General features: G+C 39.5%; 1 protein-coding gene across 2 annotated transcripts in view; it reads left to right on the top strand.

Moving 5' to 3' along the window:
* The window catches only part of tsc22d2 (TSC22 domain family 2), a 41,856-nt gene extending 22,676 nt beyond the window's left edge, over window positions 1-19,180 (top strand). Inside the window, exons 2-4 of one of the 2 annotated variants that reach the window (XM_037769427.1) lie at window positions 998-1,069; window positions 15,844-15,895; window positions 16,746-19,180. In XM_037769427.1, coding sequence (XP_037625355.1) covers window positions 998-1,069; window positions 15,844-15,895; window positions 16,746-17,066 — 445 coding nt within the window. In that variant the 3' untranslated portion in view covers window positions 17,067-19,180. The remainder of the gene's footprint in view (window positions 1-997; window positions 1,070-15,843; window positions 15,896-16,745) is intronic. The other variant, XM_037769428.1, reaches the window with a different exon arrangement.
* The last annotated feature ends 7,554 nt before the right edge of the window (window positions 19,181-26,734 follow it).

Genomic DNA, 26,734 nt, shown 5'->3' with positions numbered 1-26,734 from the left:
TACTTGAAGAATGTTGTTGCCACATCTTACAGCAGAACCTGTTGATGAAACCAGATGTTGGTTTAGTTCTGAAATGTTTAAGTTAAATCCTTGAGATTTCAGTCTTGGTTGATTTGGCGACACCCTGTTTACTGGTGGCAACAGCAAAAATGTGGTTTAATACTTCAGGTCCCAGAATACTGAGGGCAGCAAAACAAACTATTGTTGTTTTAACGAAGAAGTCAGGCAATAATTAGCCTTTTCCCATCAGTCGGTGAGCAACCGTGTTCTGATTTTATGCTGCACATGGTATTGAGTCTGCGAACAGCAAAAGTAGTTGGTTACCTCGCTCTGCTCTTCATCTATCAGCTCTCTGTGGCAGCTCCTTCTTGTTCCATTACTTCCCGGAAATGGCTGTTGTCTCGTTTTGTAGACGCATTTTCAATGAACGATAGCGGTCAGAGTCAAGCTCACTGACTAACAAACCCGTTGCATTTCTTGTGACTACTTCATAATAAAAGTCAACTTGTGTTTTGCCAGTTAAATGCTTTTAATGTGAAGTTGCAGCAGTAGGAAATGTTTGGTTTGCATTAGCATTGCAGTACTTTCATCAGTGGGCCATAGGCTCAATCACCATTGTGTTAAATGAAAATCTTCGAGATTGCCACTTAAAGGTTATTATTTGATTTGATTTTGATATTTCAAATGACAATGAACAAGAAGATGTGAGAAGTTGATGCAGGTTGGATATGAAAGTAGGCCTTGGAAAAATATGCCCCATAATGCGCTTGGTCTTGCGTCATCGTGCCATTTCTGCAAACGGTCTGGGCTATCAATCTGGATTGTATCATCATTTCCTCTGACCTGACCTCTCTGTGTGGTTCAGGATCCTCCTCTACTCTCATTCACAATCTCTCCCTCATTTCGCTCTCTCTCTCTCTCTCTCTCCCAGCGTACATGTTTCCCTTCCTTTACTCATGTTTCTCTTGTCTCTGTTTCCTCCCCCATTAAAATGCAGGAACCCGTCCACAGCTTTCTACCAGGCTTTCCGGCCTAGCAGATTACGAGGGTCAAAGCCTGTCAACGATAGGTATGAGCTCGGGTGTGTTTACTTCGTGTGTGTGTGTGTGGCCTGGACTGGCTGACTAAACCAGACCCTGCACCCCTTCAACCCCGCACACCTTGCAAGAAAATGTCCATTTTGGCTCGTCGTTTAGCTGTCGTTTATGGAGTCTTGAAGTGTCATTTTTTCTGAAAACACGTCAATAACTGTCATCAGGGTGAGACACTGTCATCAATTTCCAGAGGACGTTGTCATTCGACTTGCACTGTTTGTCATTGCGGTTCCCATCTGACCGCAGCCGCATTAAGTGTTTAGACCCACAATACGCATTTTTTTACACTCACTTTGCATGTTTTATTTGATTAAGAACATTTCAAAAAGTAAAATTTATAGTTTTAAAGATTAGGATTTCCCCGTGTGGTGGATAGGCTTGGGTTAAAGGACCACCACATTTAAAATAATTTCTTTGTACTTGGTTTAAGTGGAGAGATTTAGTAAGTAAATAGTATTTAGATAGCAAAATTTCAAACAGGGAGACAAATCAAAGAATACGTCTCTCATTATATTTTAAATGCTGTGTCATACACATTTCTGCTGTAGTGCCAGAGGAACAAACTATATGATCTGAAAAAATAGTCACATGAAGATTATCAAATTGGCAAAAACATTCTATCAGCAGCTTTAGTGTTGCATTCAAAAACAATTATTTCTCTCTATCTCTACTTTCCTCCCTGTTAAAAGAAAAAAATTGCATTTTGAGACCAACTACTGAATTAAATGACTTGTCAAGCTGGACATTTCAGTAGCTGCAGAGTGTGTAATGCATGGTGAAAGCATGGCACTGTAGGAAGCGTCCGGGTGCTTTTGGTGACACTTTGAGCGTCTACATTCTGCCCGTCACGAGGATCCGGTGCTCGGGTTTCTCTTGCCCCTATGACGTGTTATTGCACAGTGCCAGGGGGTTTCAGCACTGTAAATAACATATGACAGTGAGATAACATGACAGAGGTTGCCTTGTATTACGTCACATTCTCTGAAGTCTGTTTTGTATTCTGAGATGAGAAGCTGGTCATTACTGACATAGATTCATTGACTCAGGGAAGTGGAAAACTATCAGTGGAGAAACGATTAACAAACAATTTAAAGATGGCTTTAGGAAATTATGGTGGGTATTTTCACTGTTTTTATAGACTTAAATAATTGAGAAAAAAACTTGTCATATTAATCAGTAATGAAAAAATTCATAACTCCTCTTTAAAGGTGCTAAATTCGATATCCAGAGCATTAATATAGCAGCAAGCAACTATTTGCTATGTAAAGATATAGAGGAGTAAAGTCTACCTGAGCAGAGAATGAAGTCACTTTCCCTCTGTGTGTGTTGTGATCCGAGCTTCACCGTGCTTTGTAGACATAGTCGGGCCGTCCTTGCTTGCATTTTAGTGCATGTGAGCTTCACCCCCTGGTTAGCTCACGGCCTCCGCTCTGCACCGCTCTCATATGGCAGTTACAGCTGATAATGCCGTCCCGACTCGTCGTGGAAGCATAGCACCCACCCTCCGGTACCCCCCAGGTAAACACTGTTAGCTTTGTCAACACTTTCAACTTTGTTTGTCACTGTAAGCGCTGTTAGCACCGTTCGCTACGAGCCGCCCGGCTCGCCGTTGAGAGGATATAGAAATTCTCTCAATCCCATATTTATCACCTTTTGATATATAATTTAAAGTTGTTATCCAGACAGGGACTGTCATCCCCTGCTGTGTAAAGACAACAATACTGAGAAAATACTGCCGCAAAATGATATCTTATTTAATAGCCAACATTGACCACGGTCTCCAAGGTGTCTGTTTGTGTTGCTGCACGGATTTCAGACATCATGAGCAGATCCAACAATGAAAACAGAATAATTAGCAACTGCCTTTTTGAAGACATATAAAAGCTTCAAAAGTCATAAGGGGGGTATTTATTGTATTTTATGTTGTAGAATAAAACGTTAAAATCTCTTCAGCTTGTGTTAACAACAGACCTTATTTCAGGCATCTAATTAAAAACCCATTGACTTCCAGACGAGGAAGTGCTAACTCATTTCTGGGTTTTAGGACTCTCTCCTGCACAGCTTTATTGTTCATTTCTTTAATTGTTTCATTTTTTAAATCCACTGTTAGTCTTTGTGGACTTCACATCCTTTTGCTATCAGATGGAGTGCAGTAATATTTGGATATTTCTCAGAACATACTGTTTAGTTGTGGATTAAAAGAACGTTTCTCAATCTCACTGAGGTGAAAATACGTTATCAATGGATTGTTGAGTATTCTAAAACATGCGAGTACCTGTCGAGTAACCTCAGTACTATCGGCACATGAATACCAGTTGGTTTTGACTCGGGAGTAAATATGTCCGTGGTTTACATTAGTCACACTGTTCCCGCGTGCTATCTCATGGAGGCAGTTTGAGGTCTTGACTTAATTCATTGGTTCCCAACAAACAGCGGCAAACAAACTTTGGAGTCAAGGTGATAGCATATTTATGTTGTAAACGTGCGGTTTGCCATGTCAAGTCATGAAACTATTATTATATGATACTGCCTGATTAAATAACTTCAAGGCAACAATTTGGATCCAAGGACGCTGGGATTCTTTGTGGCATTCACAGGAAAATTAGTCATTTTAATTTAGACTTTTACTTAATAAGCCAAATTTGTGTGTGACGTGTGTTCTAGCTAGAGGATGCATTCAGCTAGATTTTCCCATAATAAACAAATACCTTTTCAGCCCGTGGTTGTTCGTGGGACAAAACTGGTCTGTCATCTAAATTAATTCTTTGATTGAAATAAAAGAAACCCTGCCCGGAATTGTTGTTTCACAGTTGTAATCGAAGAAAGATTGATTATTTTATTTAATTAACATGGATAACTGCATGTTAAAAGGCATTTGACTATCCATGATTTATTACGGCTGCAAACAAAGACTATTAGTGGAATAAAAGAGATGTAACTATCATGAGTTGGGTGTGTAGAGTCATGCACTGCAGTTAGCATGTGATGTACCAACGTCCATATGACCATATTCCTCTTCAAAGCGAGCCGATCCAGATGAGACGTGGCTGTTGATGTACAACAGTAGCAGTTGGGCAAGTGTGGTGTCGCGGCTGGCAGAAGATTCAACGCTTGTGTTTGTTCCCTATCCAGCTCATGTTTGCCTGTGGGCTCTGTGACTAACAGTGCCGCTTTTATTCAAAATGTTTCAATGAACCGCAGGTAAACCGTGCGGAGTCGCCTCATTCCACCTCCCTTTGTCCTGAGCTACTTTTCCTGCAAGGTTGGACTTGTTGAAAGTGAAGGGGGGATCGTACATAAACAGTTTGAGGGCATATAGCAGCATTCCTGGAAATGATTCCTCTGTGAAAAATGTGAAACCTCAGCTGGGCAGCGTGCCTTCTCATCACAATCAGTTGTGGTGTCTTGTGCAAGGTTTCTGCTACATGATGTTCAGAATGAATTTCACAAGCAGGGGTTGTATATCACCCTTTTTAAACCTGTGACGAGACTCAAGTTTGTGAAAGTGTAGAAAAGATTTGTAGTTGTTGAAACAAATGTTCCCTTTTCCCAATATACATTTTTCCGTATTGTTTCTATCGTTATATAGTGATATATATATAGGCCTTTATGTCTCTATAATTTCACTTAAAACTGTTATGTTCATTTTGCATCAGGTTCTTAAAATGAGAAAATACTCAGTACTTCATTCAAATTCATTTCTCAAGTATTTAATTCACACAGGAGTATACAAAAATAGGCTTTACCATGTGGCTATTTCATATAGACTATTTAATTATTGAATTACCAGAAAACATGTTATATATCGTGATAAATATCGTTAGCGAGATATGAAATAACCCTATATCGTGATAGAAATTGTTGGCCATATCGCCCAGCCCTAAACCATGGGTTTTGAAATGATATCTGATCTTATTAGATCCCATACAGCTCTGCTGAAACCTCCTCTTGTTAACAGCTCGACAAGCGAGAGATTAATTTATTTTAGCCTTACTGAATTATAAATTACGCTCTGCGTTTGTAAACATTCCAGGAAAGCAATTTGTTGGTCGGCTGAATGGAATCACTGTGAGGCCGTGATTGGTCCCCGCTAACGCAGCAGCAGCCTTTTTACTGCCCTCGGTCCACAATGATCAACTTTATGATTACGGACAATAAAGAAAAGACAGATTTATATTCCGACTGAGCACACTTGATCAGCGGCCCCACGCTCAGCCACAGAGACTTATTTGATCCAAACCAGGTATGCGGCCACTGTTTATGACACAGAAACAAACATTGCATTATTGGGACAAGGTGGAGGGAAGTTGAACGTGGGAAAGCTGCAGTTTCACTCTTGATGTGCTGATAGGAAAGAACTTGGTGCTTTTTTAGAAAACATCACTGGTTTATTCAACATCTGTTAATGGATTTTCACCGAACAGGCCTTTTTTCTGTGAATCACCTTCCCTCCATACAAATGAAACACACACACACACACACACACACACACACCCAAGAACACGCTTTGTAATTGTTAACAGGCCGTGGGGCATATCCACAGAGAACCTAGCCCAATTCAATTTCAGGGTATTTCTTAAAAGCACACAAAGTAAGCACATCATTTTGAACGGATTACTCGGCGGTTGTACAGGAGGTCCCCCCCCCCTCCAGCGAAATCACTAACCGCAGAGCCTTGACGGACATGACGTGACTTGACATTGTGCAGAGCTCTGATCCCAAAACTTCAGGAGACTTTATTTTTAAATGCAGGGAGGAATTGATGGATGGCGATCATAAGCATCAAAGATTTTTACCGCTTACGTAACAGACCTCGGGTCTCAAAGACGGCACTGTACGAAGGCAACGTTTTCCATCTTGTCAACTTTATCTTTGGAAACTTTGGTGACATTTGACCTTTATTTATCCAGGAAAGGTTTACTGAGCACACACGGCCCTTTTTTAGCATCGTCTTGCTTCACACTTAATCAGTTAAAGGCATTCATACCTGGGAGATACTTAATATAACCATAGGCGTCTACTGTTCGCCATTACAGCTGCAGTCGGTCACTTTGAGCAAATATGATAAAAAGTTATTTTTATAAAATGGTCACTATAAATTGACAGTAGGACATGAGACGGGTAATCTGTGAAAAGATGTTCCTCTGTGTTTCTAGTGCTCCTAATGGCATTTGCTGAGAATATTTGCTCCGGTCGGTGGGCGGCGCTTGGTTTTGGCTTGACTGTGTTCAACATGGCGGCGGTTCCCAAACCCAGTGTCAGCATCACGCTCATGTCACGCCAAACTTTGCAGCTTCACTGTGACATGCATGAGTATTCCTGATCTATTTTTGCCATCAACACTGATGCATAGGATTAATTTGCAACAGATTACAGCTTTCTCTGAGCCCGAGCCCGGCCTGCACTAATTATTTTCACCAGTAGATGATGATCTCACTCTAAACAATTAATGTTCTCCCGCAGCTGATAAAGTTTGAGTGTTTAAAGAAAAAAAACTTTAAAGAAAACTTAATTTGTATAGCACTTTTCAAATGGAATCAATTAAGTAACTGCAATAAATGACAAAACATGTCATCGAAAAAATACAATCAAAGAACAAGGTAAGATAATGAGAAAATAAAAGATAATATGAGAAAAGTTTAATAATAACAATGATGAAATAATGAAAAAAACCTAAAATATGTAGTAAATTGTAGTAATGTTATAAAGTAGTAGTGTTCATTGGCGATCAACCTCGCGTTTACGCACGTATTATCGGAGTTTGTTAGTTTCACGAGCAGTGATTGACAGCGGCTTTAGAGACTGCTCGGCTGTGACTGGTTGTTTTCAGCGCGGTGTAATATTGCAAATGCCATTAGGAGCACTACGAGGACACAGAGGAACATTTTTGACATTTTTATAAAAGTACCTTTTTACCATATAAGTTACCGAATGAGGCTTTCAACATCCCCTCTGGACCAGCACATGGTCAAACGCTGCACCTGAATGATTGATGAAGAAGGGGAACGAGTTTCGCATTTCACCTTCTAACTCAATTTCAAATAGTTGGCCACAAACTCCATTCTAATCTTTAAGATAACGTTTAAGCTGTATCTCTGCTGTGTAATGTCATGTCATGATTGAAGCTCAAGCTGTGCAAAAGCTAGACAGAAGCCAGAGTGAAAGACAGCGGCTGAGACGTTCATCAGGCCCAGTGTTTTTGCAGCGTACTGCCTAATGACATTAGTCTGACCCAAACCTTGCAGTTCAGAGAGGAGGCCCGAATGAGGCTAAGTCCTTGATCCCGTGATAAATGCTCTGCTGAATACAGAGGCTCGTTAACGGCGAGGTGCCAGGATTTTCCCATTAAAGCCTCAGGAGTGACACCATTACTTTTAACACATTCCAGTGGGGTCTTAATCCACATTGAGCCAAACAAGTGGCGCAGGCCCAAATCACTCAGGCGGGGCTGAAGGAAAAACTAGTGAAATGTGATATTGGGGCACATGGTGTATGCTGAAGATCTGGTTTTGGGCAGTGATCATTTAAGGTTTCGGGGACCCCATGCCCTGGATCCCCCACTGTGTTTGCATATGGAGTTTGATGGTCACATTACACCGTTCACTGTTTCCTCAGGAGCTGTAAGGGTGGCTCGGCAACCATTAACAAACATCCCCTGCTAGCAGTTATTTTAGCCTTTCTATAGAGGCTAAAATAACGAGGCCTTCCATAAGCCGTTTAAATTAACAATGATTATCCGCTGTCTTGTGAATTCAGATCTTATTTGTATTAAATCCCCTGAGGGCCTTGATTCCTTCTCATGCTCCCTGACGTCCGGTTCATCCACCAAGTGGTCTGCTGGAGGTGTCCATGTCTTCAGGGAATACAGGAGTACGTCACAGAAGGACATACGCGGAACAAGATATTTGTGCACAAGTCTGGCGGTTATGTAACAGGCGAGGGTCCGCGTGGGACAGTTCCTTCGGTCTGTTTACAAGGAAGCTCGGTGGCAGCAGACACACCTACTCATGACTCTGAGTTAGTGCTGGAAAAATAAAACCTCCATCTCCAGACGAAAGGTCCTCTGAGGTCTGTCTTATTTTGTGTAGTCTCCATTGTGTCAGTCTGGACCACCCTTTTATGTAGAGGACACGTTGCCAACAATACATCATCTGAGAAATGTTCAGAGGCACATATTAACATACTTCCAGCATCCTGCAATTGTCGCCATTGTTTGAAGCTTTCCAGAGTAATAAGGTCGGACGTGGTTAGAGGCATGAATTCTTTGTTTCATGACTATTTCAGTGCAATATGCAAATTTAAGTCTTTATGGGGAATTTCAAGTATTCCTCATGTATTGTGTAACTTGTCTCTTTGTTGTGATACTCAGGTATTGGATCATCCGTTTGCGTCATGACGAGCATGTTGGTGCCAGTTTCATGTAGTTTCACACATCTCGCAATACAAATTTTACTCACCTACCGTAGAAGTCAAAGATAAAATCTCAGCAAGTAAACAAGGAAAGATTACGCTGTAAAAATGTACACGCTGATTCTTGTGTCCTGTTTTAAGTATTTTTAACAACAAAAGGGGAAAAAAGAAGTTAATGGTATGACGAAATTATACTTGTCTGTAACAGTGTGAAAAAGTGACAAAGTAGTGTCATCCACAGGGTCCATTTAAGAGCAGTTTGGGTCTTTTGATTGTATCGCACAATCTTCCTCAGTTTGCCCAGTTTTCATGGTACATTTTTAACTCGCAAGTTTAAGAAATGTAGGAGGAGAGGAGGTGCCTTCAAAATAAACCAAACACACTTCTACTAACAACAGAGACATTTCTAAAATAAGTTCAACTGCCCTAGAGCTTCAAAATAAATGATTAATCAATTCCTTGTCAATTATTGGATTAATGGCCAACTATTTTGATGATCAATTAATCAGTTTGAGTAATTTCTTTAAAAGAAAAAAGTTAAAATTCTCTGATTCCAGCTCCTTAAATGTGAATTGATTAAATGATTTTATCGTTTCTTTATTACTATATGACGGTAAACTGACTATCTTTGAGTTGTGTACAAAACAAGACATTTGAGGACGTCATCTAGGGCTTTGGGAAACACTGATCGACATTTTCTGTCATTTTATAGACCAAACAACTAATTTATTAAATGAGAAAATAATCGACAGATTAAACAACAATGAAAATAATGATTAGTTGCAGCCCTAAACTGCACCACAAATGTTTTTAATCACTCCTCTAATTGACATCTATCTCTGTTTTTTTGTTTTGTGTTTTGTTTTTTGCAGTGACGGTTTCTATAGAAAACCAGATGTGAGTGCTGCCATGATCTAATTGATCTAACTAGCTAGGTAAACATGATGGGCTCCCCCCTGTAAAGAACACCCTCCTGCAAAAATACTGGTCCCTTTGTTATCAGAGAAGGTGACCAATAGTTGTGTGGTTGTTTTGACCTTTTCAGTAAGTCTAATAAAGAAACCACTTTCAGTTCTCTGAACCTTTTCACAGAACATGTTACATTTCCATGTTCATTTATAGCGTGTGGCTGACACTGCAGAGCAATGGTACCGAAAGTCTCACTTGCAACCACAAATGGTCATGAACTCAAGGGTCAGAGCTGTGATGACAGTATTCCTGTTACCATTTAATGAGCTCGTATTTTGAAACGACAGCTTGTAAAATGTCCTGATACAAAAAGAAGCTTCTAGTTGATTTCTGCCATGACAATGAATTCATTGTGATCATTTATAGCAAAGACATGACTAAACCGCTCCTGCCTGAAGCTGCTTTATGCAGTTTTTCACTGAAGTTTTGTGGAGCCTCTGCCGACCTCATCTGGCGTAACGGCTGAACTGCATCTTACAAAACCAACGACGTGAGCTGTAAAGCAGGTCTCTGCATCTGAAAGTGAGTTTGTCAGTGAGGGCACTCCTCTGTTGTTACAGCCCCCACCCTCCAGCTAGTGTTTTGAATTACACTGACCAAGGGAGGGTGGGGGGGGGTTATCACTGAAGCGCTGAGGTCTAATTTATTCAGCTGCCTCCCCCCTACGGTGAGTGTTGGTATGCTTAGCGACAGGGACGTGTGCCGGCGCATCTGTGCCTTAACAAGGAACACTTTGGGTTTGTGATGCTACAAGACATCATGTGATAGAGTGATGGAGGTGACCACACTTTGCTCCTGCACATGTCTCCTATGATGTAGGGAACATAGTCAATAATATTTACATTAGGGCTGTCAATGCAAAAATCGTTTAAACGCCACTAATTTCTTTAACGTATTAATGCAATCGACCTTTCGAAGGTTGTATCGGGCTCAGTTTTAAAGCTAAATAACGCTACAAAGTTACGCAAAAGTTCGGCGAGGAATGATGTCGAGAGTACAATAAAACAGACTAAATACACACAAGAACATAATAAACAAATGATCAGTAACGTTCAAGAGCGGAGTAGTTTGTAATCATGAATTTAAAATCACCTATAGGTACAATTGTGTTTAATTTGAATGTGTTTTGTAAACTGTTGTTTGCATGCAGGACTTCAAGCTTTAGCCAATCACTTGAACGAGTCACATAATGACTATAGGACCAATTTGATCTATTAAACTGAATCGACTGTAGGACCAATTCAATTGATTGACAGCCCTACTTTACAACGAAGGCATTCAGTTTTCTCCAGAGCTGCTTGTATTGTGTGTGAGCAGGTGTAGGAGCTCGGTGTCAAACAGGAAACAAGCTGCTCTTTAGTCTGTATCAAATCAAAAACCGGACTGTTTGGATAACTCGTCCTCCTCAGTGAAGAACTTGACTGTCACAGAGCGATGGCGGCTCTGACACAGATGTTTAGAGGCGCTGGCCTCGGGGCCGGAGGTGTCCAGAGTTGGAATGCGCTGCCTTGTGGTCCCGGAGACTTTGTTTTGGGGCGGACGAGTGCATGTGTGCGCCGCTGCAGTCTGCGGGGAAGGCCCATGTTGAGGTTAACACTGCAGGCGGTCCTTGTATAAACCGCCACATGTCTTTCGTCCTTGAATCAAATGTACAGTGTGCTTTGTTTTCCTTGGACGCCGAACGGAAACATGCGTTTTTTTCTAACTCGTTCAGGTCAGATCTGCCAGTCACTCGACAAGCTATGACAACCTGTATGTTCCTCGTCTTTTTGTTAGTTTTAAAAACACATTCCAGTAAAAAGAAGCTCGTGGACATTCTTCTCTCTCGTTGTACCAGATGTGTAAATGGGTTCAAAGGGAGGTTATGACTTCTCCTCACGTTGTCTGTCAGCCTTTCAGACCACAGGACATAGCGAGTTGCTCGTTGTGGAATGCAACTCATTTACCTCGCTGTCATCACATCGGTGTGGATCTGTCCCGCTATATATACGCCACCTCCATACCAGTTTAGATGCTAAATTCAACAAGAATTCAGAGACAGATACAGTAGACCAGTCTTACGTGCCTTACATGTTTCATTCTTTGCATTGCTCTCGGAAAAAAACATATAAATCCGGAAAGCTGCTCTGCATTACAAATGAATTTACATGCTAAGCAAGTAAATTCCCCCAGTGGATTCAGCATGATCTACTATGGTGTTTACTGATATTAGCTTAATGACACTAGATAGTTCTAGATTTGGGATATCGTAATATCACAATATTGCATAAGTGTTGTGTTTTCCTGGTTTTTAAAGGCTACATTACAGTGAAGTGATGCAATTTTCTGAACTTCCCAGACTGTTGTATTATTTATCTTTCCCAAATTAGTCATTATATCCACATGACTGATGGATTATTTATCAATCAGCTCATTGCGTAAATGTTTTGTGAAAGCACCAATAGTCAACCCTACAATATCGTCATCGAGGTATTTGGTCAAAGTATCGTGATATTTGATTTTCTCCATATCGCCCAGCCTTAAACTAAACAGCTAATTTGGTTGCAAAACGACGCTGCCAACTCTTAAGTTTGACATTTTCTCCTGTAACACAAAGTAACAGGGACAAACGGACCTATTTAATGCCACATGCAAAAAACACTGTCTCCTTTTTTTTTTAATTAAACGTTTATCCTTTTGAATAAGGCGTGCTGTGCCTCTGGGGGTTGCACTTTGTAATTTGTTGGCAGACAGTGACAGTGAATAATGAAGTGTAGAGAGAGGACAGAGAGGCTGAACTCCGCCCTCCTTGTTTTCTCACCATGTGACTGGTCCGGCTGGCTCTTTAACACACACACCCTCAGCTCCCATACAAACAAGAAGCACTCGTGTGTTAACACTCAGTGAGTGGAGTCCTACACTTTTTGGAGAATCTTTTGGAGGGACCGAAAACAAACATGCGTTGCAAAATGAGCTACAGTTTGCCCTGCTCACCTGGGACTTCACCTCCAGGGCGTGTGATGTGTTACAGGGGGAGATGCTCCAGGTAATGGACTTTTAGATCTCTTTATGGACTTTTTATTGGTTTTAGTTTTTACTTTAACGTTGACTTCAAACACTTGATTTTAATGTGTTTTGTATGATATTATGCTTTGTATTTATTTTGCATTTGTTTTATGTTGTGGCGTCTGAAACTTGAATGTATGTTTAAATGCTGCCATCTTAGCCAGGTCTCTCTTGCAAAGGATATTCTTAATCTCAATGAGTACTACCTGGTTAAATAAAGGTTAAATAAATAAAAAAACAAAACTTTACATTAGGATCCATGTGATTCTATACATTATTATACCTTTAACAAATCTGAAAACTTTGTGTCAGACTCCCACTCTACTATACCACACTCTTTATTTTGGACTTTAGGCATTTAACTGTCAGTCATGTGCAGCTAAAGTGTTTGGTGTTATCAGACAAATCCAAATGGCACGTTTGCTCTTGCTCTGCGTGTTTGATGCCATCAGCTGTTTGGTATGCAGACCACTTGTCTCTTCTTTCTGGTTGTGTCACAGCAACACATTTCTCTCTCTCTCTCTCTCTCTCTCTGGTGGTGGTGTGGCATCTGTTTGGTGTTTGTAGTACGTGCCTCTGTGTACGTGCGCTCCTTCACGCAGGACGCACATGCTGGAGAGACTACTGGAGCTCCATGTGATGTTGATGGTCACTGTGTTGTGATGCATAATGCTCGAACCTTTTTTTATTTTATACTATTTTTAAAATGTGATTACTGAAGTTAGTTCATGCGTTTGAAGTATAATAATAATAATAATAATAATAATAATAATAATAATAATACATTTTATTTGTATAACGCTTTTCTAAAAACTCAAAGACACTTTACACAGATAAAAAGATATAAAGAAAAACACAATATTGATTACACATTAAAAGCAGTTCTAAAAAGGTTAGTTTTGATTTGTGATTTGAAATTTGTATTTTTCCACTGTGGATTTTTAAGATGGCTCGATCCAGGAAAACATGTTGTCTCCATATTGGACTAGTTCAACCCGGTTTATATCTATTAATTAACAAGTGTTTTCTCACTTTCAACAAATTCAAACTCCTTCCAAACATTATAAAAGATGCTGTCTGCACATTATGTTCCCTGTCAAGAGTCCCAGATCCTCGGTGAGAGGAGAGCTCCGACTAGCGGCGCCCAAACGCCTCGGTGCTTTTTTTTGTTTTTGCATCCCAGCAGGGCGGTGAGCGAGATCTGTGGAGACGGATAAAGAGACTCTGTTGTTGTTGTTTTCTTTCTCTCTCCGTGAGGAAAAACCCTGAAACTTGGCATCGTTTTTTGTTGTACGAGGATCTGTGGCTTGGCTTTAGTAAGTGGATCGTCTTTTTATGCGTAAAGTGTGACACGTTTCTTTCTTTCTTTCCTTCCTTTGTAAAGGGGGAGGGGGTGGAAACCAAAATGTTGCGCTGCTCTGGAGGCAAATGTGTTCATGAAGCGGGATGCACAGAGAAGAAGCTTCACATTTCCACGAGAAAATGTGTTTTTTTTTGTATACAGAGGATGGAGAATAGTGATATTTCAGTGATCATGTAAACGGATCGCTGCTGGCGACATGAGCCGCACCCGGAACTCATGCAGGAGATCAGATCATCCATCCATGATCACTCCCTGTCTGTCTGTCTGTTATCTGTTCTCACTGAGGAGGACTCATGCATGGACAAAAGCATTAAGCATTCATGTTATCGGGGTCCTGCTGCTGTCTCTGAAAGATTTTAGTAAAAATGTGTTGATGAAAGGCATTTATTTGTGCATTTTTACTTGGTTTAAATGTTTAAAAATCAATTTTAATATATGAGTTTTCTTTCTCTGTCCATGTGTATGTGAGCAGACCGTGATACATGCATGACACAGTCCTCGTTGTGTTTTATCCAGAGTTGACCACGTGGTTTTACTGATGAAAGACTTCTTGTGAAGCCTGTCTTCATGGAAATTTTGAAAATATCTTTGTCCTGCTGCTGTTTCTGCACGGGAAGATTTGAGTGAAAATGTGTTGATGAAAGGCACTTATTTGTGCATTTTTATTTTATCTTATTTTTATTTATTTATCTTATTTGCACATACTGTATATAAAACTGCACAAAATCCAGTCAATGAAAAAAAAACAAGAAATGTGTCAGGAGAGGTCAAGAAGCCACAGGCTTATTATACACAGGACCTCCCCCCCCACAACCCCAGGAGAAAAAAAACAACAAAAAAGGAAGAAAGATCTAAACTAACATGATTTGAAAAAAAATACAACAAAAGTTAAACAGCAATATGCAGAAAAACCTAACCAAACAGTGGAAAACAATCCAATAAAAACAATGAAATACATACAAAAAACAGTACAGAAGAAAAGAAATATATCTAAACATATCGAAAGATAATTAGACATCATTAATTAAATGTGATGATAATGTCCTTTTAAAATGTTCAAAGGATAACAAGCTTTTTACTTGTTTTAAATGTTTAAAAATCATCTTTAATATATGATCTTATTTTTCTTTCTCTGTCCATGTGTATGTGAGCAGACCGTGATTCATGCATGACACAGTCCTCATTGTGTTTTATCAAGAGTTGAACACGAGGTTTTACTGATGAAAGACTTCTTGTGAGGCGTGTCTTCATGGAAATTTACACCTGGTGAAGTTTATGTCACAAAATCACCTCCAAAGTAAAAAACAAAACCGTAGCAATCAAATATCAGGTGGGATCTTTGTTGTCAACAACAGTGTGTATGATGAATGTATCCCTCCACTTTGTTAGTGTATATAGTGTCAGGGATGAAGGCCAAAGACACCTCGCTGTATTAGACTCTCTCGCAGACATGTCTGAACCGTAAATATGGGTGTACGGTTCCAGTTTGTGAAGCAGTATTTAAATGTATATTTTCCATTTGCTGGAGATCATTGGAGCCATTTTTAAGGATGTTTGGGTCAGGGGTTGACTGTTGAGCAGCTACTCATCTGGGACTTCTTAACCGCCTCCTCGCTCTAATGCTTTATTAATGTAAACATCTGGTATGCTGATTAGTATATATGTCTGACCTGTGATAACTTTGAATGGCGGCTCTTTGTAGGTTTTGAAAGTGTTCATCTGTGACACTTTCTATCAATTGCACTAAAAATAGTACAAGTTTTTTTTTTATTTTTGGTTAAATCTCATATCTGTTCATCTCATTCTCTGGAAACGGAGAATGTGTTTACTTCTGAATTACCAGTGAAATCAGCCGAGGTCATCGTTGTCACTTGGAACGTGGAAGAGCTGATATTAATCTAAAGTGCGTGGTTGACACGAGATGGGTATCTTGTGCTAAATGTTGCTCTTCTGTCTCCACAGTGCATCCGGTGCCAGCGTTGTCGCCATCGATAACAAGATTGAGCAAGCAATGGTGAGTTTTCGACATGTTTAAAGTTCCAACGAATGTGATCAGGTGACCCAGTTTCTCGCCTGGCCTGTACAGTGACTTGTTTCACAAAGAGTTTTTCCCACTGTAGACTCTTGACACAACAGAAATAAATAAATCAAATCAATAATGAATAAATGTATTTAAAAATACATTTTTAAATAATAAAAATAAATAAATAAATAAATAAATAAACTGAAGTTAGTAAAAATACATGTATTTTATTTTCAAATAAAAAGCAAATAAAATAAATAAATAAAAGGGAAAATTGAATAGAAGAGTAGATAAATAGGGGAATTAATACAAAGGTAAATAAGTAAAGAAGCCAATTAAAACAGAAAAATCAATTAAAAAATCATTAATTTATCAATTACATTTATTTATAATATTATTTGGGTACATTTAATGACATTAATTTATTTATTTTGTAATTTATTCATTTATTTTTGCAGGTTCTGTCCTCCATACAACAGAGTCCATGAACATAAAACTCACTTTGAGGGACATTTAATGTAGTAATCAGTATTCAGTTCATGAAAGCTTCTGAATTTGCTGTTATGAACCAACAGCTGTCAGTGGGCCTTACTTAAAAAAAAAAGACAACAGAAAGTCAAACAAAGACTATTGCTTATGCAGCTTGATTGACAGGTGACCTCTTTAAAATGCAGTTGCGAAACCCCCCACAGCAATGAGCCTTCGGCGCTAAAGGTGTGGCAACAAAAAGATCACGCTTTACCACTTTAAATTCAGAAATGTCATGTGTTCTTTGTTTGAAGATGCAATCTGCTTAATTTGTGTGCTAATTTTATTCCCCCCCCTCTTCTCTCTGTTTCAGGACTTGGTGAAGAGCCACCTGATGTATGCTGTTCGCGAGGAGGTGGAGGTGCTGAAGGAGCAGATCAAGGAGCTGTACGAGAGGAACTCGGTGCTGGAGCGCGAGAACGCCGTGCTGAAGTCGCTGGCCAACACGGATCAGCTCGGCCAGCTGACCAGTCAGCTCAACCAGGGCGGCAGCAACACGTCGTCGCCGCCGCTGCTGCAGCAGCAGCAACACCCGCTGGTCACAAACAACAACAACAACAACCCCATCAACCCCTTGGCTCACCACGAGGGGAGTCAGAACGTCCCTCATCAGCCCAACATCACCTCGGCGTGATCCCAGTTACCCCAATTACACACGCTCAAACACACATGGACAGGAGTGGAAGATCCTGTTTAGTAAAAAAAGAACAACTGCTACCGTCCCCTTAGCTTCATAAAGCAAAAAGGCTCGGCTCTGCGTTTAATATGCTCCATTTGAGGAAAAATCAACAACAGCGACATCTGTGTTTGCCACCAAGAGCTTCAATGTGTGCACGTCACCGGGCTTCACGTTATTAAGACATTTACCACCCCTCGAAAAGTCTTATTCTGTCCCCGCGGTTGGCTGCAAGAAAGCTGAAAAAGCAGGAGGGGCGAGGGAGCCGGTGCGCACCATCAAACTGCATGCTGTTCTTGTGCAGGAGAAGGGGGTCAAAGGGCACAGAGAGCTAGATTTGTTGGGGCAACAAGGTGTGGAAGAAGGCGGTGCAACCCTGTGAGAGGGGGCCAGCGAAGTGACGAGTGTCCTTGTGACATCCAGCAGGGACTGTTCTCCAAGTATCCCCGACCTCACATCACTCCAGGGCTGGAGGAGGCCAGAGAGCCGAGGGAGAAGAAGTGGGGGAGAGGATTCGTCCTCCCTGAGCGGAGGAGGAAGCCAGCGGGCGCCTCGGCTTGAGCAGAGCGAGTCGAGAGCCTCGGCTTGTTATATGCTGCAACATAAAGCTTGTGTTGTTTTCTCAGAGCCACCGTACTTTGACATGAATCATCATACTTTTTTTTTTTTCATTAGTTCAGTTTTAGTATTTGCATTTATTTATTTCAGGGCTGCTATTTTCATAATGTAAATGAACAATGTCATGGAGATACTTATTAACAAAAAAAAAAACCTTTCTCTTTGGTCTTTTTGGTATTTTAGAAACCTGTCAGGTATTAAATTTGGTAGTCTTCTTCTTGCAACAAGTAGATCTCAATAAGTAGGCAATAAGATCCATCATAGAAAAATCTTCTTCTCATGAAATAGTGCTAACACTAAAGCCGAGCTTACATTAGGTGAAATCCAGGTTGAATGTATATTTTGTAAAGTGTAAAGTATTAAGAGCAAAGGAGGGTTTGTACACCTGTTGTTAAGATGTGATGGGATGTTTCGATAAAGAATTTTTCTAGACTTTCTTTGTCAAAACAAAACAAAAATGAATTAGGTGGTTTGGTCGGGGGGATGAAAAGCTGTGAAAATTGTTCGACCTACTTTATAACCAAAGACGCAAAGCTGTGTAAGTCTTCTTTTTTTTTTTCATTTTTAAATGCACACTCATCTTTTTTTCCTACTCTCTCCTTCCCTATATTTTTCGTTGCTGTTTTGCATGTTCTGCATGATCTATAATCAAACCACTTTCTTACCTCATGTTTTTATCCAGCACTCTTATTTTTTTGTCAAGTTGTCAGTCTGTGAATGATTGTGAAAGGGTTAATGAAAGAGAAAGGGAACAATGGGCAGAGAGGGTGGAGGAAGTAGTTGAGGGTAAGAATAATAGCAAAAAGAGTGGCAAGGTGAAAGGCCTCGTGCACAAAAACAGTCAGAAAAGGAGCCATCTTTTTTTTGTTTTCATGTAAATGCTGTGTTGAATTTCATACGCAGAGAAAAGGTTTTGTTACATTGCAGATTTTAATGTATTTAATGAATGCAGCATTTCGATTTCGATTGTAGTGTACCCACACTTTGCTTACAAAGAAAAAAATAACAATATCCGCAAAAAAAACAAAACAACATTTCACACTTAGAAGCTGGAACCCAGTCGATTTGTGTGCGAGCATATTATGGGATGTCCTGTACGTGTCTTTTGTGCCTCCTGTGCCGTCGTCTGCTGTCGTCAGGCGATTCGGTTTCTTTCTCTGTGGCTTAGAACCAAACCAAAATGCTTGGTAATTGTACAATCAGTCATCTTTCTACAGGATGGACTCTTTGATTTACCTTCTTCTTTTCTTTTGCAAACAGGCTTATTTCTAATCTCTCTCTTTAGAGTATTTTTTTTTTCTTTCATTTGAAGGAGATGCCGTGTACATGCCAAGTGTACTGTATGAAAGTGATCACTGAGCCTTGGAGAAAATATCTTAACAATGCCCTTGTAATGTGCTGTTCAGACAATTTTAGTTTTCAGTCAAAAATAAATTACTGTTTTATTAAGAGAATGTCTTCATGCTTTTTTTTTATTCCCCCACCAGGAAAACCACTCATAAAACTAATTTCTATTACATTTTGAAATATTACAAACATCTGTCTACAAAATACTGACCATTTTCACAGATAATTTCTCTTTATTTAGCATGAACCCATTTTTAATTAGATCAGAATATATATATATAAATATATATATATATATATATAAATATATATAAATATATAAATAAATATTTATGTAAATATATATATATAAATATACATATATATATATATATATACATATTTAAACCATAAACGGGTTGCGATCATATACTGTAGATAGATGTACCTTATTGATCCCTAATTGGGAAATTCTTGTGTTACAGCAGTAGGTTAATATAGGTAAATATACATATCAACATTAGAGATATACAGTATATCTATAGAATACACAATATAAAGAATATAGCAACATACACTATAAATATTCCATGCTACTACATCTAACATGCTATATACTTTAGCAAAGTGTGCAAATTTGAGGCAGTTTTTTGTTTTTAAATGAAAATACAAACATCAATGAGGTTCTAGGTTCTTTATTTGTCATTTGTCATTCCCAGCAAAGCAGTAATTAGCAATGAAAATCTTTGGTCTCAGGTTCCTTCAACAATGCCCATAATATATGAATAATATTAAAGGGGATGGGGGAAATAATAATCTAAGGCATAAAATAGTTCAGTTAAAATACATATAAACACAGGTATAAAATAGTAATGTAAATGTAAATTTGTAATTTAGTTGATGACAGTTTTTCAGATGGGAAAATGAATGAAAATAGGATGTAGTATGTATATGCATGATGAGAAATAATATATGTACACAGGGGTGTAAACAGGATTGTAAATTAGTATGTAATAATGAGAGGTAGGCCTACCATGCACACCCTGAAACTGTAGCAGCTAAATTGAATTCAGCCGTCATTATTTTTTTTATTATTTACATCTGTGTTTTTCCTACTGTGACGGGTCAAAATGTTTTCAGTGAAACCTCTCGTTCCCTTACAAGTCCACAAAGTCCTCATTTTGGAGTCTGGACTACTTCCACACTTCTACCAGTAGAGAAAGAAAAGGGTCCCTGATTTAGTAGAGTTGAATTAGCTTGTCCTTCAAAATAAAAAGCCTAAAAGGTCTCCATGTGACTGAAGTCCAGTGTAGATTTGATCCATTGTGTTAAAACAGGAAGATGTTCATTAATATCCATTGTAATAGCGCACATTGTCTATCAGAGGACAAAAGAATTCTAAGCAACTGAACGCTTGAAGAATTGAGAGAAAGCGAAAAAGGGGAAATTCCCAGGATACAGGCAACTGGGTCAAGTATGTTTTCATTTCCTGGAGAACATCTGAAGATATAAAGTGACATAAAAACTAATCATGACCCATTTTCAGGAAAAATAAAACAGACAGGACATGAAAAGTAAAGAAGAAAAAATAAAGACAAATGATTGATATATAAAATGTATAACTACAATAAAATATCATAAAGCCAGTTTAAATTCTAAATGTTTAAAAAAAAAATTAATTATAGCATTTAATTGTGCGTATAGTCCTTTCTGTAATAGGCTCTTTTCACAGCAGACATTTTGACATGTCATTGCAGGGTAAACACAAGTGTAATTAATAACATTAATTATGTCCATAATTCATTTTTATCAATTACACATGTGTTTACCCTGTTATGACATGTCAAAATGCCTTCTGTGAAAAGGGCCTATTTTAGCGAGTTTTGTCAAATATGTAAGATGTTGAAGGAAAAAGCGTAAACATGGTATTCTTTTAGAAAAACGGCATTTTTGAATTAGAGCAGCGGTGAGGTAAAAATGGAAAAAGAAAAATAGTAAAAAAAGTTATTTTTATAAAACGGTCACTACATCCTGACAGTAGTGCATGAGACAGGTAATCTGATAAAAATCATGCGCCTCTGTGTCCTCCGGTGCTCCTAATGGCATCTGCAAGATTTCACAGACTGGAGGAAAACAACCAATCAGAGCTGATCTGGAGTCTGCCGTCTCTAAGCAGCTGTCAATCGCTCTTGAACTCCAATCAAACGGTCAAACTAGGCAGCGCTGATCAAATATGAATCAATATTCTGTTACTGTAATGCCTATTAGCCATGTTGAGATCAGTCAAGGAAATACCAAGCACCGCCCACCAGCTGGAGCACAGCCAATAGGAACGCTCTCTCTCTCTCTGAAATGACCTGTGATTGGCCAAAGACTTCTGTCACGGGCTAGATTTTTTAAAGCCTGAAAACAGAGCCATGAGGAGGTGCAGAAGTCTAGTTTTCTCTCAGAACACTTGAATTACAATATGCTGAAAGGTTATTATGGAAATTTTGACTGATGATACCAAAAATATTCTGCCTACTGAAGGTTTAAGAAAATTAAAATAAAAAAATAATTTGGTGGTCTTTACATTCACTACTTTGTATGACATCTTTAGCAGAACTCTTTAAAATGTGTCTATAATGTTCAAAATGGCAACAAAAATCTGACCACAAATGTGTCTAAATATGTCTATTATGTGAACATCTCTAGTTCTATTTTTCCATATTAATGATTTAATCAGTAACGCCAACAGTTCCTGGGAACAACAGGAGACTCCCTGGAATCCGATTGTCAGTTATTTTTCCGAGAAGGAAGTAAATAATCTCTGTGTGTTCGCTTGAAGGAGACGCAAAACCTTTCTGAGGAAGGAAGGAAAGCTGACACCTGGTACAGAGACAGGTGTGATATCCTAAATGACGCATCCTGAGTCGATCACCACCTGCCTGTTATTTCAGACGGAAATTATCACTTGTTCAGAAAGGTGGTGATTCCAAAGCAACTCTGGCATGTAACTTGATGTCCTCCATCGCCACCAAGCTGACGTCAATTCCACAACTGAAAGATCTCAATTCAAAATATTGTTTTAATTGTAAGTTGTTCTACTTTCTAAACCGAGCAAAGAATAATAAGTTATACATGCCAAGGTCAATAAATCAAATTTAATGTTTCTGTTCTTTTCTCTTGCCAGGTGATGACTCAGCGTGTTTGTCAAAGACTCTGACACGTTTGTCACGTCCTAAATCAAACTGTGAACTGTCATACTCACTTTTCAACAGAGAGAAAATGGGTTGCTCTATAATAACTCATCTGTTCATCACAGATGTGCCGCATGAATATAATCCTTCAAAGTCGGCTCATCCAGTGTGTCTTAGATCGGGTAATGATCATAAGAAACAAAATGTTGTAGCTTCAGCGAAAAGCATTAAATAATCTCTAGTCTTTATTAATCTTTGCAGCAATATTGATGACCTTATTCATTCCCACCTTTTGTTCCTTTGAATAAACTTGGCCTGTTGACACGAGTGAGAGGGGAGCTTTGTTTCAAAACAGAGAGCGTGCCAAATAATGAGTTTTTAAGAGGAAGTAAGTAATTGAGTCACAATCCATCACCTTCTTGGAAATAAGGCTGACTTTCTGACCCTTTAAAATATGCTTCCTCTTGCTTTCTCTCTAACGGATCCTATATCTTGATAACCTGCATCAGTTTCATACTCCTCATGAATACCTTGACATTTTACCTGTAATCTTAAAGAAACGGTGTGTAACATTTGGGGGATCTGTTAGCAGAAATGGAATATAATATGTTGTCATTAGTGTATAATCACCTGAAACTAAGAGCCATTGTGTTTTTGTTAGGTAAAGCTGGGGACACACCAAGCCAACATCAGAGAACTAGCGGAGACGAAGGCCACCAGTTGCCTCACGTTGCCTTTGTCTTGGCCAAAAAGTTGCACTCGGACACCGCAAAGACTACATCTGACGGCCAGTTAGCACGTACATTCTGCGCCTGCGTGAAATGAAATAACTCTCCACACCAGCAGGTAGCGGTAGTCTGTATTTGTCATTCAAAAAGGGAAACCCGAAGACCGTGGACTGCAGATATACAAGCTGTTGTTATGATACGTACATGAAACAAAGCGGCGTCTAGCGACCATTTTCACACCACTCTCACTCTTCTCTTAGCTTCATTCCAGACGGCCATGTCGTTGTGAAAATATCCGTGTGTTGGAATGATCAGATGAGATGAAAATGAAAAGTGAGAAGAGCCTTCTGTGTGTGCCCTCTTGACTTTACTCGTTGGCTTGCTTTCCTCACATCCGTGTCTGTTCTCGTGCACTGATTTGTTTAAGTGATTTCTCTCCGACGGGCTCCGCTGCTGATTCAACATGCAGAATCGGCCGAAAAACTCCGACAAGGGCAGACTAGAGCCAACGGTGTAGGACATGCCGCACACACTAGGCCGACGGACGCTCACCGACGGCACCAAACTGTCCGACGGCCGACTGTTGGCTTGGTGTGTCAGGGCCTTTAGAGTGAGCTCTTCATATCTTCATGGGGAGCGGGTCCTCTTCATGGAGTCCGCCATGTTGCGCCTCCATGTTTCTACAGTAGCCCAGAACGGAAAAACCACACAGTGTGTCTCTCTCTCTCTCTCTCTCTCTCCCCCGTAGTTCTCTGACACGCTTGTGAAACTGCGGTAACATGAGAAGCAGAGTGCAAAACCGTGGTCCCGCCACCGGCCGGCTGACTACCGTTGCTCCTAAAGTAGTCTTATTGTGGGAAGGATGGACACTGAGAGAGGCGAATGGCGTTACCACGGTTTTGCGCTCGGCCGCTCACATTAAGGGAGGAGTGAGCGGAGGGGTACTCAGTTGTTTGCAATCTGCAAACACACCACTAGATTTCGCCAAATCCTACACACTTTACCTTTAAAAGTTACAAATTGTTGTAAAATACAAAATGGGAATAAAATGAGAAGAATCGGCCAGCAGGGTGTTGCACTTATTTGCACTCTGCAGAAGAAAACAGTTCCATGAAACGCTGGTTTCTTTGTTTGCACATGACACCATGTGAATCCAATTTCCCCTTTAGAGTTTTACAAAGTTAAATGTAATCTGATCATTTAGGTACAAAGAAAGGTGGAATGGCCCTTCTGGCTAATTTATCCCACAGTGTCTGTATTGACTTCTGCAGGGCCTTAGATTTTTGTTTAATCATGTCAAAAATCTTGTTGTAAAGCTTTTTATCTAACTCCCTACTTGGGAATGATGAAGCATTGTGTTGTATAACATAAGCAAAATAGAGTACACCACACTTCTTTCTCTGTGTTGAATATGCTACGTGTTACATGTCTGCTACACCGTCTGAATGTGCAGTTTTACACATCATCCATTTTCTGACTCATCCATGAAGATATAACATTAAAGAGCAACAACTGGCACATTGTTCCAGATAAAAAAAAAAACTGGATCAACCGGGCTCTGCGTCACCGTGACAACTCTTCCTACTCACCACCAACCTTGAACTCACATCATGTGCGGTCATGCCGTAGCGTGTTGCAGCTCTGAGTCACAGCTGCTCACACAGCACTGTGGTAAGAATGGGGTGTGTTTTCCACGTCACTCTGAGCAAATACAGTTCAGTAAATTCATGACCATGACTGAAGGGTTGAAATTGAATTTCCTCTCCCTGTGACTTGATTACTAACTTATCCTGACATGCCCTGACTCCTGACACGTATCAAATACGGTCTGCAGAATATATATATGTGTATATTATGCACAATTATTAAGTACAATTTTGAAGTTTTGAGTACTTTAAGACTATAGATACAATTACTAGGTACTTTTCCGGATTTAAATTTTGTCGACAAAATCTACAATCATGTCAATAAAGTTAACATAAATGGGCGAAGCAAGACATTTTAACTTAAAGGTGCAGTGTGTAGGATTCGGCAACATCTAGTGGTGAGGTTGCAGATTGCAACCAAATGAAGCTTCCCTCGTGTGCCAAGCGTGTAGAAGAACTGCGGTGGCCAACTTGAAAACGTGAAAACGTGAAAGGCCCAGTGTTTGGTTTGTCCGTTCTGAGCTACTGATATGGCGGCCGGCTCCATGAAGAGGACCCGCTCCCTGTGTAGACATAAACGACTCATTCTAAGGTAACAAAATCATAACAATTCATATTTTCAGGTAATTATACACAAAAGAAAACATACTTATTAATATTATATTCCATTTCTGCCAATAGATCCTCCTAAATGTTACACAATGTTCCTTTAAATATCACATTTCATTACAAAAAAAGTTAATGTGCTTTATATTGAAATACATGTACAAATATCCACCTGCCCAAAGACCAAAATGCTGTTTACATGCTAATGCATCAATAACAATAATCCAATATATATATTATAAAATAACACCAATCTGCATTATCTGTACTTCTACTTTTGATACTTTAAGCATATTTTGAGGACAATATTTCTGTACTTTTACTTGAGTCAAATTTTAAATGCAGGACTTTTATTTGTAACAAGTATTTGTACATTTTGATATTACTACTTTTACTTAAAGGAACAGTGTGTAACATTTCAGGGGATCTATCCGCAGAAATGGAATATAATATTCATAACTATGTTTTAATTGGTGTATAATCACCTGAAACTAAGAATCATTGTGTCTTCGTTAGCTTCGTTAGCCCCCGTCTGACTTCCATGCAGTAACGTGATCCGCAGAGGGCAAAACCGTGGTACCGCCAGCCGCCATCTGACTTCCGTTGCTCCTAAACTAGTGTTATCATGGTAAGGATGGTATCTGAGCGAGGTGAACGAGCGTTACCACGGTTTTGGAAAGGGAGGAGTAAGCGGACTGGTACTCAGTTGGTTGCAATCTGCAACCACACCACTAGATGCCACCAAATCCTACACACTGTACCTTTAAGGAAAAGGCTCTGAATACTTCTTGCACAGGTATTATGAGATTGGAATTAGCAAAACCATCTAGATAAAGAAACTCGCCATAAGGATTTTAACATTGTCCTTTAGAAACTCATCACTAGTTGATACAATTGCACTTATGTATGTAGTAGATCTGCACTCACAGGGGTTTTAACATATTCTCAGAGAGTAAATATGTTCAGAGATAATATGTCCTCTCAGCAAAATAGTCACTAGCGATTATTGTCTTATATGTCTCAGCGTCACCTAATAGTACCAAAGAATCTCAAGTGACATATAATGTCGCACAGCATGGGGGAAGGAAGCAGTGATTTATGCTTTGTGTGTGTGTGTGTGTGTGTGTGTTTTGCAGCCGCAATGACGATTACTCACCATTCAGTCATCTACAGCCCCACCCTCGCCACCACTAACATCCAGTGATAAAACTGACTCATGTAAACTTGAGTGCATGGACTTAACAGACAATTGAAGACTGTGGTGCCATCATGTGGATGTCATATGAAAGTGTTTGCTAAGGTGGAGGGAACAGCCAGGAGTGTTTTATTATAGCATCCTCAGGCTAAATACATCATAGATAAAATGAACATTGAAAGAACATAAATGTATTCTGATCAAAAGGTTGACATTTCTCACTGTTGGTAATAAATGCCGCCGATAGGAGCTCTTCTGAAAAGAAGAGATACTGTATGGGCAAGTGTGTGATAAAAGGACGAAACACTCGATGACGTCGAGGTACACA

The sequence above is a fragment of the Sebastes umbrosus genome, chromosome 5 (assembly GCF_015220745.1).
Source record: "Sebastes umbrosus isolate fSebUmb1 chromosome 5, fSebUmb1.pri, whole genome shotgun sequence".
Classification (NCBI taxonomy): Eukaryota; Metazoa; Chordata; class Actinopteri; order Perciformes; family Sebastidae; genus Sebastes; species Sebastes umbrosus.
The sequence above is the reverse complement of the archived record's forward strand: the minus strand, read 5'-3'. Positions and strand labels throughout refer to the sequence as shown.